Source organism: Podarcis filfolensis, assembly GCF_964270895.1.
Source record: "Podarcis filfolensis genome assembly, chromosome: 8".
NCBI classification, from domain to species: domain Eukaryota; kingdom Metazoa; phylum Chordata; class Lepidosauria; order Squamata; family Lacertidae; genus Podarcis; species Podarcis filfolensis.
In genome coordinates, this window is record NC_139611.1 from 43,939,716 (window position 1) to 43,958,165 (window position 18,450).

Below are 18,450 nucleotides of genomic sequence, written 5' to 3' on the forward strand. Positions count from 1 at the left end.
CCAGGTCAGATGGGCAGGGCATAACTAAGTAGTAGTAGTAGTAGTAGTATGGAATAGGACGTCTCTATTTTTATCAGATAAATGTTGGAGGGTATGCACAATAAACACAACCAGAGTACAAGATGAAGGGCTCACAGCATCACTGCTTCATCAGATCTTGCTCCTCCATCAGGTCCCTAGGGAGATCCCCCAAAGGTTTGGTTTCAGCTCTGAGAGGAAGTCAAGCCTCTGTGTCTTCCCAGCTGCAGACAAGACAAAGGCCAGCCTCTGACCTACTGTTCTCTTGTCTCCAGGATGATGAATCTAGCCACGTGTGTGAGATCTGGCTACCCTTCCTTGTAGAGACAGTACTAGCTCCTTTTTCTATGACAACACACCCATACTTGCTCAAGTCTTTAGGCATATAAAAGGATGCTGAGCAGGATCAGCTTGACCTTTTACAAAGAAACTGGTTCAGGCACTTCAGCTCCTACTACAGACTTCCATCATCCAGATAAAGAACCACGGACTTTGGAGGCGACCCAAACACATAATCCAAACCAACCCCCTGCTCCTACAACAGTGAGTTGCACGCACTAAATACATCTGGCTTTTGTATGTAGCCTTCTGTACCAGAGATGGGGAATCTGTGGCCCTCCAGATGTTGTTGAACTACAGTTTTCATCATTCTGACCATTGGCCATGCTGGCTTGGGCTGATGGGAGATGCAGTCCAACAACACCCGGAGGACACAAATTCCCCATCCTGTTCCATGGAAAGGTAATATTCACAACCTTGCTGTGCCCACTTTTGGCTTTGTCTCACCAGTGCCACCCACACCCACCTGGCATTGGCATCCAGCCCCCATAAGGGGGCTCGTGAGGGAATGTGACCCTCAGACTGAAAGATCTTTCAATCCATGGCTAGTCCTTAAAAACAATTCTGCATGAAAACTGGTCTTCAATGGAACCTTCTGAAGGAAGAAAAGAGTCAAAAACATTTTTCCTTGAATCCCAGGTGGTTTATTGGATGCTCTCTAGGCAGAATCCTAGAGTGGTAAACCCCCTGGCATCGTGAAACAAATCCCTCACCAGGGCACTCTGCGTCCTTCCCAGTCCACAAAGGTACCGTTATCCACCTCAGAAAGTGTGGAGAGAACATTAATTATTCCTCGTGTACTCTCTTCTACAGTCAGGTCCGCCTCCTGTGAAGAAAAATATTGTAAGTGAAGGATTTCTTAAGTCGTTCTTGAGCATCAAACAGCAGAAGGCCTAGATGATGTTAGATGTCTTGGTTATAAGATTTCAGTCTGCACATTAAACATTGCTTTATGAAAGACAACCAAGTGGTCATAACATGCCAAAGGATAGCAGTTCACTGCAAGGCCTCAGAGGACCATGCTTGCTTTTCCAGGAGCAATTTTGGATATTATTAGAAGCACCAACTCATAGATGCTGCCTTCATTGCCTTTTTCTTCGGCTTTTAATACCTCTAAGCAGTGAAGGATGGGGCACTGGAGATGCTCAGGCACCACCATCCAACTAAAAATGTCAAGCAATTTGTTAAAAGAAATATCCTATAGGGCTACCCACCTTTTCCATGATTACCAAAAGCCGTGAGCACTTACCGGATTGGGTTGAGTTTTTACCCAGCCAGGATGGATGCAAACACACAGAATCCCATAAGCTGGATACGTGAGTGACTGGCATTTGGTGAGCATGTTTAAAGCAGCCTACGAGGGAGAAAAAACAAACCATGAGCAGAGGGTGCATTTTGCTAACTGTTTTGTAGCTTTAAATGTTGTTCTAAGTTCTGCAAGAAGAAAAAGACTACACATGCTATTTATTTATAGAAAACTTCCTGGTATCTTCCATTAATGCCATTTACTGTTTTAGAAAATGCAACATCCTCACAACAGAAGTTTGTCTCTCAACATATATCTGTGGGCAATGCATGATTATTGCCCAGATGCACACATACAGCTATCATTTGGAAAGATAGTCGCAGCAGGGCAGGGGAGGGAGCAGACAGTTGCACATGGATTTCAGATGAGGTACCTTACTGCAGCGATAGGCCACAGTCATCTTTCTTTCCCATAACAGCATAACTTCCATGGAGCCTGCAGCACTGGATGTATTGATAATGGCTGCCTTGCAACAGCTCAACCCTTCCTGGGGATATCTCTGAGCTGCCGTCTTCAGCAGGGGCAGAAATGCCTAAAAGAGAATAGAGATCATGGCTGTTGTTAGGTCAATGAATGCAGCTATCTTAGGGCAGTGATACCGGAGGAAAGCACTGGATGCACTGTATAAAGTTGAAGGTATATATAAACAATGCTTGTAGCTTTTGCACAAGGATCCCATAAGACTTAGTATACATTAAGAATGGTTTAAACATACAGCTGGGCAACCTGTGCCCTGGCCTTATTTTATGCAGCCCCCAACAGGTCCTGAAGCTGCTCTATTCTAAGGTCTCACCCATGTTTCTTCCTTCTAGTTCGCTTCTTGGCATTTTAAAGTTCTCCTTCTCCCACAACTTCTGCAACTTCTCTCTTTTACTATGTGTGTACATAGCACACTAAAATAGGAAAGGCATTAATGTCATCTGTTTTTCCAGAAAGTAGCCATATTGATCCATTCTATTAAAAAAAATTGCATGTTCATGAGAGCAGCCCCATTAAACCTCTGGGGAAGGAAAGGTAGAAAGCATTCCTATTTTTATGCCAGACTGATGTTCAGCAACTGGTGGATCTATCAAGGTTGGTTTATCATTTTTCCTACCTTAAGTTCAATTTTCTGAATTTCCATATCAGTTTGCAATTATTTTCTTAAAATCCTCATGAAAATTAATTGCTCAAACAAATACTGCTTTTCTCCTACCCAGTTTATTGCTTTTGTTTAATTCTCCCAAAGGGCCAGAACATCACAGTTATTAGCAGGGCAATAGGTAGTGAGTAAAGGGTTTTGCAGCCCCATGAAAAGCAAAAACTTACCTGGCTCACCTGAAGTGGCCCAATAGTATTGACGGCGTATACATCTGCCATGTCCTTTGCATTTTCTTCCTCCAGGTCATTTCCAGAAGTAATACCAGCATTGTTCATCAGGAGGTTCAATCCACATTCTCCAACACACCTTTGCACTTGCTCCACAGCTGCCTTGATACTCTGGAGGTCAGTGACATCTGCAGAATGACATTTCTAGGCCTTTAAGAACTGGGTGGTGTGGGGATGCCCAAGGGACTAATAAAAGGCCCTTTTAAAACTACCGAGGCAGGTGGCTTGGGGGGATCTTACAGATTACAAGGACGAGAGGTGCTTTTCGGTCCACTTATTTGTCCCTTGGCCTGTCAGATCTTTTTGTTTGTGTGGGACAAGAAGCTACAGTTAGAACGGGATATGGAACAACTGATTGGTTCAAAATTGGGAAAGGAGTACGACAAGGCTGTATATTGTCTCCCTGCTTATTTAACTTATATGCATAATTCATTGTGCGAAAGGCTGGGCTGGATGAATCCCAAACTGGAATTAAGATTGCTGGAAGAAATATCAACAACCTCAGATATGCAGATGACACAACCTTGATGGCATAAAGTGAGGAGGAATTAAAGAACCTTTTTTTAAAAAAAGAACCTTTTAATGAGGGTGAAAGAGGAAAGCGCAAAATATGGTCTGAAGCTCAACATCAAAAAAACCGAAGATCATGGCCACTGGTCCCATCACCTCCTGGCAAATAGAAGGAGAAGAAATGGAGGCAGTGAGAGATTTTACTTTGTTGGGCTCCATGATCACTGCAGATGGTGACAGCAGTCACGAAATTAAAAGACGCCTGCTTCTTGAGAGAAAAGCAATGACAAACCATCTTAAAAAGCAGCATCTTAAAAAGCAGAGACATCACCTTTCCAACAAAGGTCCGTATAGTTAAAGCTATGGTTTTCCCAGTAGTGATGTATGGAAGTAAGAGCTGGACCATAAAGAAGGCTGATCGCCGAAGAATTGATGCTTTTGAATTATGGTGCTGGAGGAGACTCTTGAGAGTCCCATGGACTGCAAGAAGATCAAACCTATCCATTCTGAAGGAAATCAGCCCTGAGTGCTCACTGGAAGGACAGATTCTGAAGCTAAGGCTCCAATGCTTTGGCCACCTCATGAGAAGAGAAGACTCCCTGGGAAAAGACCCTCATGTTGGGAAAGATGGAGGGCACAAGGAGAAGGGGACGACAGAGGACGAGATGGTTGGATAGTGTTCTCGAAGCTACCAGCATGAGTTTGACCAAACTGCAGGAGGCAGTGGAAGACAGGAGTGCCTGGCGTACTCTGGTCCATGGGGTCACGAAGAGTCGGACACGACTAAACGACTAAACAACAACAGCAGCTACCACAGCCCACTTGAGGAGGAAGAACAAGTGCTTCACTGAATCATGGAGCTCTGTGTGTCTTTCTGAGTTGTGCATGCAGTGAGCATGCACTGGACTGACTGGAAGCTGGCTTTTAAAAATACGTGTATCACATTAATATCACTCCATCAAAAAACAAGCTCAAAGCAAGGCGATTGTAAGGCCAAAATACTTAACTATTGTAGGTGGAGAAAAGTCCTGACAACACGTTACTGAGCAAACTGAACAAAAAACTGTGTGTAATTTAGGGAGAAAGCAGCAGAGATATCTTGTCTCTCTTAGTTCAGGCCTTGCATATGCACACTGAAAGATCCCTGCAGTTCCTCTTCCAAGATTTAAGAAATCTTTGGGACAATCAGACACACAAAAGGTAAGGCTGAGCCCAAAACAAGGCTATTGTGAATCCCAAGTACCGTACTTTATTCTTTGGACTATGGTAACATACCACAGGCTATGTATGGTACCTGTTATGGAAGCCTTGCCTCTGTGTGTCATATTGCCTCTGTAAGAATTCACAGACACAGAAAGTAGAGTACCCATAAGAAATAGCATGAGGGTATGACTTTGGTAGGCCATTTTGGAAAGTTCCTTTATGGCAGGTATGGGGAGCCTTTGACTCTCCAAATATTACTGAGCTACAAATCTAATCAGCCCCAGCAAGCATGGTCAATGGGCAAGGTTGATGGGAGTTGTAGTTCAGCAATATATGGCGGGCCTGTTACCACCTCAGAAGAGAGGCTTTGTTGCTTAAGCCCTTGATTCGCTGTGAACCGTCCTTTTTCCAGTTACTGCTTTGTGGACTGTACTGGTTTGCACTGGTGCTGGGAATGTCTATTCATCCTGCACTTGGAACGTGAGACTTACCCAGCTGCAGCACCACTAGATTCTGATGCTGGCATGCCAACTCCTTTATTTCCTGTCAAAAAAGAAATGTTTTACCTCCTTGATTAAACTGGAACTAGGCAGCAGGAGAGACCCTGAGCCTTAGAGCTGGATGCTGAAAATGCTTAGTAGAGTCTAATAGAAACTCAGGAATCTCACATAGAACAGTGCCTTGCAAGGAGAACACTTTCCTCTTCAATATTAATAGGCAGTTCTTTTTCGGGGGGGGGGATGCAGGGGTACACATACCTCTAAACATTTTGTGAACCTTTTTACTTTTGTCCATTTACTGTATTTATTTTTCCCAATCTGAACTATAAAATGATGATTTTCTGGAGTCAAAATGAGAGTACCCCTAAATATTTTTTTAGAAAAAAAGCACTGTTAATAGGTGAGTATGTTATGAACAGAAAACCTTGTACATGGAAAAGTGGTTAGCAGTCTGAAAGCTCTCCCCACCTCCCCCTTTGTAATTCTCCCAAGACCACAGCCTCTTTCTCACCATGTCATACCCTCATTGGCATTGCTCTATACACTAAAAAAATGCTTCTGCCTGGCTAGAATATGTCCTTGTACTGTAACAGTGCCTTTTACTTGTTCGGATGGAGGATGGAGAGAAAGGTGTATGTAGAAACTAGTGACTTTTGCATCAGTGGCACGTAGCCTATTATACAAGGACAGCAGCCATGTCTGTTGCTCGGCCCACTTTGGCTTCTGGCCCCCTACACCACTGGCATGTGGCTCCCAGAAAGTTGCCCACAGGGGAATGTACTGAAGGGAAACTGTGGAAGAGCTAAGGGTAAGTTGAACATTATTACAAAGTTACTTTGAAGGAACTAGACTGTTAAAAGAGATAAAAATCCTGCATGGAGTTGACTTGGGGTTTAAGGGATTAATTTATTTCCTGACAGCCAATAGTCTCCTCTCCTGGTAAACGGCTTAAAAAGGTGTTGAAACTTAATTCAGCAAAATGATAATTGCTGGACAAACCAGTCTACAGGTGGAATTAGAGTGATAGAGATCTTCTTTTATGTCCCTCCCCATTAATCTATGCTGTAATTTTCTAAGACTATTATCATATCGCAGCTCAACTGGCCGCTAAGAGACAGCACTGTGAACTACAGCTTTTTGGCAGCCTTGTGAGAGCTGCTGGCCCATCACACCAGTGTTGAGCGCAGCGGACAAGGCAGGCAGTGGGCAAGTCAGATGAGCCACTGAAAACAGTCACACCAGAGCAGGGCAGCTGCTGGTGAAACCAATGGCCCAACAGCATTCTCTCCAACCGAGTGCCCTCCAGATGTTTTGGACTACAACTCCCATCAACCCCATCCAGCCCACAAAGCTGACATTACATTCTTAAAACGTAGTAACATCACTACTCTCTTATGCTACATTCCTGGTCCTCACCTTGCTTTTTGGTCCATCCATGTCTAGGGTAGTAGTAAAGACCCACTGAGGTGGAGTTGGCAGCCTCAGAAACTGCTTCACCAGACCCAGGCCAATTCCCGAATTGGATCCTGTCACCAGAACACTCTGAACAGGGAAATCTGTCACCATCCCCTTGGAGCTGCAGCCTTTGGCTTCCATGCTTGTAACGCTTGCCTCAAAGAGCATCGGGTCGTCACATGAGATGCTTTTATGGGAAGTAGGCACCTCCTTTAATCTTCAGTTAATCTCATGCTGGATGCTACACCTCATTTGCTGACTAGCTCGTTGGCCATCTCTGTTTTTTAACAACAACAACATCATTAGCAATGGAAAAACGAAGAAGCATTATGGCATTATGGTATAGAGGACAGACAGTTCCAAATTAAAATCTTCAGTCAATCTCTCAGCCTGTTTGGCTTTGCAGGGTTGTTAGGAAAATTTAAAAACGGGGTGAAGCAAATCACTATGTACCCTGAGTTCATTAGTGAAAAAGTACTAAAAAAGCATACCGTGTCACTAGGGAATATGATAACCAGGATATAAAAACTAACCAGAGAGGGAATGGCATAAGCAGTGGCATAGGAAGAAGAAGAGGAGGAGGAGGAGGAGGGGTTTGGATTTGATATCCCACTTTATCACTACCTGAAGGAGTCTCAAAGCGGCTAACATTCTCCTTTCCCTTCCTCCCCCACAACAAACACTCTGTGAGGTGAGTGAGGCTGAGAGACTTCAAAGAAGTTTGACTAGCCCAAGGTCACCCAGCAGCTGCATGTGGAGCAGTGGGGAAGCAAACCCGGTTCCCCAGATTACGAGTCTACCGCTCTTAACCACTACACCACACTGGCTCCCTTCCCTTCGAAGGCACCCTTCGCGCTCCGCCCTCCTCGGGCACACCCCATGCACCCACCCAGGGCAGCATGGGCACATGCTCCGTCGCTGGGCAGAAGAGGCCCTCAATACTCTCTCTGACCACACCCTTCTCTAACTCTTCTTCACAACCTCCTCAAGAGCTTTTGCATGGCTGTAACATGTCCTTGAGCAGTGATGATAGGTCCCCATTGCTTGGACAGAGGAAGTGTGTGTTACGTGAATCCCAATCTCAGACCAGTGAGAGACTTCATGGCAGGTGCGCCATCCTTGTGGGGTCATGGGTACCCAGGCACACACAAAAATCCCTGTGAGGGGATTGGGCCCTCAATATTACGCAGCTGGGCAGGCTCCATTGGGCCCTAGACTGGGCCCAGCGAACCCGGCACACCTGGGTCATGGGTGCTATTGCTTCCCTTGGGCCCAGTTTCTTTGGAATAGTATCACTGAAGAATGTGGTATCTTTTTGACAATGGTTTTATTTACACATACAAACCCTCTGAGTGTCCCTATTTTCCAGGGACAGTCCCAGATTTACAGAAGCCATTGTTGTTTCTGATTTGATCCTGGACCAGAATGTCCCTCCTTTCCTTAGCTATCCCTATTTTCATCAGAGAAATGATGGGAGAGTATGGAGTTATGCAACCCCCAAGCCAAGGAGATAGGTAACTATACAGTACAACCTTTAGAAGACAACAACTAGAAGACAGCCCTGTGTAGGGAAGTATTTTTTTAATGTTTAGTGTTTTATTATGTTTTTATATATGTTGGAAGCCGCCCAGAGTGGCTGGAGAAACCAGGTCAGATGGGCAGGGTATAACTAATTAGTAGTAGTAGTAGTAGTGGTAGTATGGAATCTCTATTTTCATCCGATAAATGTTGGAGGGTATGCACATATACACAACCAGAGCACAAGATGAAGGGCTCACAGCATCACTGCTACATCAGATCTTGCTCCTCCATTAGGTCCCTAGGGAGATCCCCCAAAGGTTTGGTTTCAGCACTGAGAGGAAGTCAAGCCTCTGTGTCTTCCCAGCTGCAGACAAGACAAAGGCCAGCCTCTGACCTACTGTTCTCTTGTCTCCAGGATGATGAATCTAGCCACGTGTGTGAGATCTGGCTACCCTTCCTTGTAGAGACAGTACTAGCTCCTTTTTCTATGACAACACGCCCATACTTGCTCAAGTCTTTAGGCATATAAAAGGATGCAGAGCAGGATCAGCTTGACCTTTTACAAAGAAACTGGTTCAGGCACTTCAGCTCCTACTACAGACTCCCATCATCCAGATAAAGAACCACGGACTTTGGAGGGGACCCAAACACATAATCCAAACCAACCCCCTGCTCCTACAACAGTGAGTTGCACGCACTAAATACCTCTGGCTTTTGTATGTAGCCTTCTGTACCAGAGATGGGGAATCTGTGGCCCTCCAGATGTTGTTGAACTACAGTTTTCATCATTCTGATCATTGGCCATGCTGGCTTGGGCTGATGGGAGATGCAGTCCAACAACACCCGGAGGACACAAATTCCCCATCCTGTTCCATGGAAAGGTAATATTCACAACCTTGCCGTGCCCACTTTTGGCTTTGTCTCATCAGTGCCACCCACACCCACCTGGCATTGGCATCCAGCCCCCATAAGGGGGCTCGTGAGGGAATGTGACCCTCAGACTGAAAGACCTTTCAATCCATGGCTAGTCCTTAAAAACAATTCTGCATGACAACTAATCTTCAATGGAACCTTCTGAAGGAAGAAAAGAGTCAAAAACATTTTTCCTTGAATCCCGGGTGGTTTATTGGATGCTCTCTAGGCAGAATCCTAGAGTGGTAAACCCCCTGGCATCGTGAAACAAATCCCTCACCAGGGCACTCTGCGTCCTTCCCAGTCCACAAAGGTACCATTATCCACCTCAGAAAGTGTGGAGAGAACATTAATTATTCCTCGTGTACTCTCTTCTACAGTCAGGTCCGCCTCCTGTGAAGAAAAATATTGTAAGTGAAGGATTTCTTAAGTCGTTCTTGAGCATCAAACAGCAGAAGGCCTAGATGATGTTAGATGTCTTGGTTATAAGATTTCAGTCTGCACATTAAACATTGCTTTATGAAAGACAACCAAGTGGTCATAACATGCCAAAGGATAGCAGTTCACTGCAAGGCCTCAGAGGACCATGCTTGCTTTTCCAGGAGCAATTTTGGATATTATTAGAAGCACCAACTCATAGATGCTGCCTTCATTGCCTTTTTCTTGTGCTTTTAATACCTCCAAGCAGTGAAGGATGTGGCACTGGAGCTACTCAGGCACCACCATCCAACTAAAAATGTCAAGCAATTTGTTTAAAGAAATATCATCCTATAGGGCTGCCCACCTTTTCCATGATTACCAAAAGCCGTGAGCACTTACTTGCATGCCTTGAGTTTTTACCCAGCCAGGATGGATGCAAACACACAGAATCCCATAAGCTGGATACGTGAGTGACTGGCATTTGGTGAGCATGTTTAAAGCAGCCTACGAGGGAGAAAAAACAAACCATGAGCAGAGGGTGCATTGAACTGTGGGGAAGCTGCTTAATATGGATAGCAAGGTGGCTAGAAAGGATTTGGAGGCAGAGAGTTTTGTAAGAGAAACTGGACATCATTGAGCATTCCTGGCACAAAAACTAGCAACTTGGAAGTTATCTATCATGGACACCACTCTTGAACAACATTTTTGACAGGCATTTGTGAGTGTTCCCCATGCTTGTTGGCTGCATCATTTTGCTAACTGATATCTAGCTTTAGATGTTTGTTCTAAGTTCTGCAAGAAGAAAAGGACTGTACACATGCTATTTATTTGTAGAAAAAATCCTGGTATCTTCCCTTAATGCCATCCACAGTTTTAGAAAATGCAACATCATCACAACAGAAGTTTGTCTCTCAACATTTATCTGTGCGCAATACGCTCTTATTGCCCAGATGCGCACATACAGCTATCATTTGGAAAGATAGTCGCAGCAGGGGAGGGAGCAGACAGTTGCACATGGATTTCACATAAGGTACCTTACTGCAGCGATAGGCAATATTCATCTTTATTTCCCATAACAGCATAACTTCCATGGAGCCTGCAGCACTGGAGGTATTGATAATGGCTGCCTTGCAGCAGCTCAGCCCTTCCTGGGGATATCTCTGAGCTGCCATCTTCAGCAGGGGGAGAAATGCCTAAAAGAGAATAGAGGTCATGGCTGTTGTTAAGTCAATGAATGCAGCTATCTTAGGGCAGTGATACTGGAGGAAAGCACTGGATGCACTGTATAACGTTGAAGGTATATATAAACAATGCTTGTAGCAGAATTAGGATTTCTGATCCAAAAATACTTTCTATAAGCTTTTGCACAAAAAGTCCTGTATGACTTAGCATACATTTAGAATTGTTTGAACACACAGCTGGGCAACCTGTGCCCTGGCCTCATTTTATGCAGCCCCCAACAGGTCCTGAAGCTGCTCTATTCTAAGGTCTCACCCATGTTTCTTCCTTCTAGTTCACTTCTTGGCATTTTAAAGTTGTCCTTCTCCCACAACTTCTGCAATCTCTCTCTTTTACTATGTGTGTGCACAGCACACTGATAGGAAAGGCAGTAATGTCATCTGCTTTCCAGAAAGTAGCCATATTGATCCATTCTATTAAAAAAAATTGTCTGCATGTTCATGAGAGCAGCCCCATTAAACTTCTGGGGAAGGAAAGGTAGAAAGCATTCCTATTTTTATGCCAGACTGATGTTCAGCAACTGGTGGAACTATCAGTGTTGGTTTATCATTATTCCTACCTTAAGTTCAATTCTCTGAATTTCCATATCAGTTTGCAATTCTTTTTTAAAGTGCTCATGAAAATTAATTGCTCAAACAAATACTGCTTTTCTCCTACCCAGTTTGTTGCTTTTGTTTAATTCTCCCAAAGGGCCAGAACATCACAGTTATTACCAGGGCAATAGGTAGTGAGTAAAGGGTTTTGCAAGCCCCATGAAAAGCAAAAACTTACCTGGCTCACCTGAAGTGGCCCAATAGTATTGACGGCATATACATCTGCCATGTCCTTTGCATTTTCTTTCTCCAGGTCGTTTCCAGAAATAACACCAGCATTGTTCATCAGGAGGTTCAATCCACATTCTCCCACACACCTTTGCACTTGCTCCACAGCTGCCTTGATGCTCTGGAGGTCAGTGACATCTGCAGAATGACATTTCTAGGCCCTTAAGAACTGGATGGTGTGGGGATGCCCAAGGGACTAATAAAAGGCCCTTTGAAAACTACCAAGGCAGGTGGCTTGGGGGGATCTTACAGATTAAGTCCATTCAAGGATGAGAGGTGCTTTTCGGTTCACTTATTTGTCACCTTGGCCTGCCAGCTCTTTTTGTTAGCGTAGCAGCTACCACAGTCCACTTGAGGAGGAAGAACAAGTGTTTCTCTGAATCATGGAGGTGTGTGTGTTTTTACAGGGAGCACAGTGAGGGCCTGGCTTTTAAAAATGTTTGCACCACATTCATATCACTCCGTCAGAAAATGAGCTCAAGGCAAGGCAATTGTAAGGTCAAAGTACTTAACTAATGTAGGTGGAATTCAGAGAGAAAAGTTTGGCAACACTTTACTGTGTGTAATTTAGGGAGAAAGCTGTAGGGATAGTTTGTCTCTCTCAGTTCAGGCCTTGCATATACAGTAGCAAGCAGACATTCAGCCAAAGGTACGTATAGAAGAAACCTGCTTAGGCTGCTTTGCATGCTTGCTAATCAACACCTACACCCAGCCGGTTCATAACTAATTGACTTCAACACTAACATAAGGTTACCAGACGTCCCTGTTTCCGGGGCCAGTCCCCAGATTTACAATCAGTCCCCTGACAAAATCCTATCATTCCTATTGAAGTTGAAAAGTGTCCCCGGATTCATTGAAAAAGATCTGGTAACCTTACACTAACATAATTACTCTGAATGATCCGTGCAGTTTCACTTCCAATGTTTTATTCTTTACTTTTTATAAAATATTTGGGACAATTAGACACATTGAAGGTAAAGCTGAGCCCTAAACAAGGCCACTGTGAGTCCCAAGTACAGTAGTACCTCAGGTTAAGTACTTAATTCGTTCCAGAGGCCCATTCTTAAACTGAAACTGTTCTTAACCTGAGGTACCACTTTAGCTAACGGGGCCTCCCGCTGCTGCTGCGCCACAGGCGTGTGATTTCTGTGCTCATCCTGAAGCGAAGTTCTTAACCTGAGGTAATATTTCTGGGTTAGCGGAGTCTGTAACCTGAAGCGTATGTAACCTGAAGCGTGTTGAACCCGAGGTACCACTGTACAGGGGAATCCCCACGTATGTATGGGTTTTGCAGCAGCACTTGTGCAAGTCCACCCTGTTCTGCCTCTGACCTATTCTGCCCCCCCTTCTGCCCTGTTCTGCCCCCTCCCTGCCCCTTGAGGTGCCAAAAATGATGCGTACATCAGTGGTTGTGCGTCAGTGGGGAGGTGCCTGAACTTTATTCTGTGGACTATGGTAACATACAAGGGGTTGTGGTACCTGTTCTGGAAGCCTTGTCTTTCTGTGTCATATTGCTTCTATACATAAAGGTAGAGTACCCATAAGAGACAGCGTTAGCCCATGTCTTTGGTAAGCCATTTTGGAAAGTTCCTTTATGGCTCTCCAATTGTTGCTGAACTACAACTCTCATCAGTCCCAGAAAACATGGTCAATGGCCAAGGATGATGAGAGTTGTAGTTCTGCAACATATGGTGGGCCAAACCTTCCCCACACATCTGTTATGGACAGAGACTACATATAGGTGCATCTCATTTCAAAGCTTCATTGAAGTTGTGGGGACAATATCACTGATATTCTGTAACAGGGGAGCAAATCATCTTGTTTTCCAGTTACTGCTTTGTGGATTGTACTGGTTTCCACTGGTGCTGGGAATGTCTATTCATCCCACACTTGGAACGTGAGACTTACCCAGCTGCAGCACCACCAGATTCTGATGCTGGCATGCCAACTCCTTTATTTCCTGTCAAAAAAGAAATGTTTTACCTCCTTGATTAAACTGGAACTAGGCAGCAAGAGAGACCCAGAGCCTTAGAGCTGATTCCTGAAAATGCTTAGCAGAGTAACAGACTTAGGAATCTCACTCAGAGCAAACCCTTGCCAGGATAACATCCTCCTCTCCAATATTAATAGGGTGAGCACACTATCAGAGATGGACAGAAAACCTGGTGCAAGGAAAAGTGGTAAGGAGTCTGAAAGTCCTCATTCTCCTCCTCCCTCCTCAATACTTTTGCCTGGCTGAAATATGCCCTTGTACTGTAACAGTACCTTTTACTTGTTCTGATGGAGGATGGAGAGAGGTGCATGTAGACTTTTGCATCCGTGGAATGTAGCCTATTATACAAGGGCAGCAGCCATATCTGTTGCCTGGCCCACTTTCGCTTCTGACCCCCCCCCCACGGCCCCCAGAAAGTTGCCCACAGGGGAATGTACTGAAGGGAAACTGGAGGATCAACATAAATTTCAGTGTAATACTTCAGCTGTTAGGACACTGTTTTATTTAAAGGATAGTAGGATGCATTGGCCTTATTTTAATTTCTCTATTAGCTCCTTTGGGGATGGCTTTGTTTGAATGTAACCATTCATAAGATAGAACCTTTTTCCTAAGAATGACTTTTTAATCATTTTATTAAAACTTTAATCCTGGCTCACAAGTCCTTAAGGTAAGGTTACCAGATTTTTTTCAAAGAATCTGGGGAAACTTTTTTTTTTAAAGAGGGGGTGAAAGATATTTTTTTTAAAAAAAGGTATTAAAAAATATTCTCTTCTGTGGTCTCCTCTGTCACGTGGCCTTCCTCTGCACCCCGGGCTGCTCTCTTGGAGCGCTAGCCACTGTGGAGTATGATCAGGTCGAGCCTGGGCTTGGCCACGTGTCCTTGCCCTCCCGGTGCTCTCCTACCTGTCTTCCTCAGCAGCGGCAGCAGCGCAGCAAGGTCAGGGCTCCCCTCTTTTTTCTCCTTCCTCTTTTTCTTCCTTCTCCTTCTCCTCTCCTCCTTCTCCCTGCATGGTCTCCGGGGTTTTCCTGGCCCCGGAGCACCGATGGGCAGTCGGCCAGGTGCTCTCGCTCCCGGCTTGATTTGGGTCACCGGGGGTGTGTGTGTGTCATTGGTTTCCCCAGTTGACGTGCCGGGCATCCCTCGTTTCCTCTTGGCAGTGGAGGTGGCAGCGGCAGTGGCAGTCTCAGCAGCCCGGAGCCAGCCTGGTAGGGCAGTAGGCTCTGGCTGGCTTCAGGAGCTGCTCGCTGCTGTGGCACCCGCCATTTTGCCTCGCCGGTAGTCCCCATATGTTGTGTCTTGTGCCGTTGAACCATTCACGCAACATTCATTCCCTACTAATAAATCTACAACATTTAAAATATAAATCCGGGGACATTAAATGAAATCCAGGGACATTCTGGGGACACATTTTGTCCAGGGACAGATTTGTAAATCTGGGGACTGTCCCCAGGAAATGGGGACGTCTGGTAACCATACCTTAAGGTCTCTATGATTACACCCAGCCTACACTACTAAGAAATGTTATTGAGGAGGCACAAGGGAGTGTTTGGCAGCCTGGTAGAAATAGATACTGATCTATTTCTGGCAGAGAAAGGGTAACTGGAAGGGAGGGCAAACAAAGGGGCACATTTGGGTTGGCCTTATCTCTCTTCCCCACAGGGCTCATGGTGCAGTTGGGGAGCACTGGCAATTACAAAAACCTGAAAACAATTAGTTTAGCATCTATAGTTAAGCTTAAATCAAAACCTTGCTTTTTAAAGAAAAAAACCAAAGATAAGGACTTTCAGACCAAAGGCCCACTCAGTCCTGCCTCTTGATCTCACAACCAGATGGCAATGGGAAGCCTGCAAGCAGGTCATGAGTGCAACAGCATTCTCTCCAACCGGGTGCCCTCCAGATGTTTCGGACTACAACTCCCATCAACCCCATCCAGCACAGAAAGCTGACATTACATTATTACAACATAGTAACATCACTACTCTCTTATGCTACATTCCTGGTCCTCACCTTGCTTTTTGGTCCATCCATGTCTAGGGTAGTAGCAAAGACCCACTGAGGTGGAGTTGGCAGCTTCAGAAACTGCTTCACCAGACCCAGGCCAATTCCCGAATTGGATCCTGTCACCAGAACACTCTGAACAGGGAACTCTATCGCCATCCCCTTAGAGCTGCAGGCTTTGGCTTCCATGCTTGTAACGCTTGCCTCAAAGAGCATCGGTTCGTCACCTGAGATGCTTTTATGGGAACTAGGCACCTCCTTTGATCTTCAGATAAGCTTATGTTGGACGCAACACCTCATTTGCTGACTAGCTCATTGGCCACTTCTGCATTTTAATAACATCATTAGCAATGGAAAAATTGCTATGAAAGATTTTTATGAAGATTTAAAAAAGAGGGTGAAACAAATAACTATGTACCCCAAGTTCATTAGTGAAAGAATGTGAAAAAATGATTAAAAAAGCATACCATGTCACTAGGGAATATATTAACCAGCATATAAAAACTAACCCAATGTCAGGGACTGGGCAAAGGAGAAATGGTGGCGATCGCCTCCCCAGCCTGACACTTCCAGAGAAGAAGACAATTCAGATTTACAATGAGTTTGAGGGTGGTCACAGCTCAGAGGAAGATGAGGGGGAAAGTTATGTTCAGGCCACATCCCCTGATATGCTTTTGTACCTACTCCTTAGCTTCCTTTACATCTGTAAAATGAAAACACTATTTTCAAACGCTTAGAAGATGAAAGCTTTTCACTGTAAAAAGCTTTTGACATGCATGTTAGCTGCAGCTAGGGTTTCAATAGCCTAGCAAAGGCAAACCTTGAAAGATCTGCATTTGGCTGTGTGGCGTAAGAACTTGCGGAAGTCATTGTGGGGGGAAATTGCACATAAATTCAGTGTTTCCAGTGGGTTGGAGGATCCAGGAGGATTTTATGGGATCTGGTGGGATTTTATTTCCTATGCTTTGGATTTAGATGCTCAACATTCACCATCCACACTAGCTCATGAAATATGGAGGTCTTGATTTATATTGATGTGTCATCACTTCTTTCTCTTACTATTTATTGTTCGTTTGCTTTATATATGGTATGATGTAACAACCTGTTACTGCACTTATGGGTTGTTCATAGTGTTAATTAGGGTTTGGTGGTTTTTTTAAAGTCCACAAGATTGGAATAAGGTAAGTGAAAACTACTAATAAAGGTCATTTAAACTGGTCTGGCAGGTGATTTCAAGGCTACCACTAAAACAAGGCTGCATTTTAAGCTGCATTTTAAGCTGCATTCTAACTTATATTTTAATCAACTGTTTGTTTGGTTTGTTGTTGTTAATGTTTTTACTGTATTTATATTCGGTGTTAGCCGCCCTGAGCCTGGTCTTGGCTGGGGAGGGCGTTGTATAAATAAAAAATGATGATGATGATGTTAGAAAATTTAGAAAACAGGTAAGGGAGATGCTCCTAGTTGCTGTACTAGTTAGGGTGGCAGCTACCACACCCCAGCAGGAGAGGGAGAACAACTACTCCTGAAGTAAGAAGTCTGTTGAGAGCGTGTGGGCACTTCCAGATGAACTACGCCTTAATAATAAGGAATAGTAAATGCTACAAATAAATAGACCAGGTCTCCTCATGTCATCTGTATATCACAGAAAGCACAATAAATTTGCAGTAATATCTGTGACCTGTGGTTCATTATTAGTGGTCAATTTGAAAGTTTATGGTTCGTGAGTTGGTGTAAATAAAAACAAAGCGAAAAACAGGATAGAGCGGAATTAACAGATAACATTGCATAGCTAGATGCCTAATCAGGTGCCCTTGGGTTGTGCTTAGATTAAGTATGAGTAATAAGTCATTTTACCTCTAATGTTACCAATAAAACAATATATTGTTTGCATATTGATGAACGTGGGGTGTGTGGTTTAAAAATGAAGATAATAATTTTATGTTTAAATTTAAATGTAGATTAACTACATTGAGCCAAATGCTGTGGGAGGGGTTGTTCCATTTTCTGCAATACTGGCATATGCTATGAAATTAAACTGCCTCAGGGTAAAACCATATTACTTGATGTACTGGTGTAATGTACCCAGTTTGAATTGAAAGACTGTTCAGTGGTACCTCGGGTTACATACGCTTCAGGTTACATACGCTTCAGGTTACAGACTCCGCTAACCCAGAAATAGTACCTCGGGTTAAGAACTTTGCTTCAGAATGAGAACAGAAATTGTGCTCCGGCGGCGCGGCGGCAGCTGGAGGCCCCATTAGCTAAAGTGGTGCTTCAGGTTAAGAACAGTTTCAGGTTAAGAACGGACCTCCGGAACGAATTAAGTTCTTAACCCAAGGTACCACTGTATATACTTACCACAGTAGAATGCTGCACTTGTAAGGAGGTGTTACAGATATAGCTGATATATTTTACACAAAAATGGACTAGAACTGAGAGATGCAGCCTTGGGGGCTGCTCAGGTTGTTACCTATTACCTTGCAGGAGTCAGTTTTGTTCATATATTTATATACAGTGTTTTTTTTCTTAAAAAATGTTTAGGGGTACTCTCATTTTCCTACCCACATTGAAAGATTCACAAAATGTTTAGGGGTATGCGTACCTCTGCATCCCCCCAGAAAAAGCACCGTTTATGCCTAAAGCCAGCATTTCAAGTCCCTCATGTGTTCTCATCCACAGGAAACAGTTCGGCTCTATTGCCTCTGGAACGTCTCACTTCTTCTAGACATGAGGAGCAGGTAAGTATACAACATAATCAGCATATTAAGTTGTTAGTATTGTACAGATACGTTCTACCTTCATGCTTTTCAAAAGTTTATTTTATGTCTCCCCACTTCATTGTG

At 44.2% G+C, this 18,450-nt stretch overlaps 2 protein-coding genes across 7 annotated transcripts; both read right to left on the reverse strand.

Annotated features, from left to right (window-relative positions):
* Nucleotides 1-978: 978 nt before the first annotated feature.
* On the reverse strand, nucleotides 979-17,064 carry LOC310768443 (C-signal-like). Of its 4 annotated transcripts, XM_083626554.1 has the most exons (7): nucleotides 15,860-17,064; nucleotides 6,661-6,906; nucleotides 5,236-5,287; nucleotides 2,972-3,159; nucleotides 2,037-2,195; nucleotides 1,607-1,711; nucleotides 979-1,183 (listed from the first exon to the last, which is right to left on the reverse strand). In XM_083626554.1, the coding sequence occupies exons 2-7, from the start codon at nucleotides 6,865-6,867 to the stop codon at nucleotides 1,067-1,069; spliced, it is 828 nt and encodes a 275-aa protein (XP_083482680.1). In that variant the 5' UTR covers nucleotides 6,868-6,906; nucleotides 15,860-17,064; the 3' UTR covers nucleotides 979-1,066. The 4 variants fall into 4 exon arrangements, with proteins under 4 accessions (XP_083482680.1, XP_083482682.1, XP_083482681.1 ...); XM_083626556.1 differs by lacking the exon at nucleotides 15,860-17,064 and having other exon boundaries at nucleotides 2,042-2,195; nucleotides 6,661-7,251; XM_083626555.1 differs by lacking the exon at nucleotides 15,860-17,064 and having other exon boundaries at nucleotides 2,981-3,159; nucleotides 6,661-7,244.
* On the reverse strand, nucleotides 9,319-15,820 carry LOC310768442 (C-signal-like; the record flags this gene model as incomplete). 3 transcript variants are annotated; one of them, XM_083626551.1, is made up of 6 exons in its annotated part: nucleotides 9,319-9,525; nucleotides 9,952-10,056; nucleotides 10,587-10,745; nucleotides 11,572-11,750; nucleotides 13,521-13,572; nucleotides 15,614-15,820. In XM_083626551.1, the coding sequence occupies 6 exons, from the start codon at nucleotides 15,818-15,820 to the stop codon at nucleotides 9,409-9,411; spliced, it is 819 nt and encodes a 272-aa protein (XP_083482677.1). In that variant the 3' UTR covers nucleotides 9,319-9,408. The 3 variants fall into 3 exon arrangements, with proteins under 3 accessions (XP_083482677.1, XP_083482678.1, XP_083482676.1); XM_083626552.1 differs by having other exon boundaries at nucleotides 10,592-10,745; nucleotides 11,563-11,750; XM_083626550.1 differs by having other exon boundaries at nucleotides 11,563-11,750.
* Nucleotides 17,065-18,450: the final 1,386 nt, after the last annotated feature.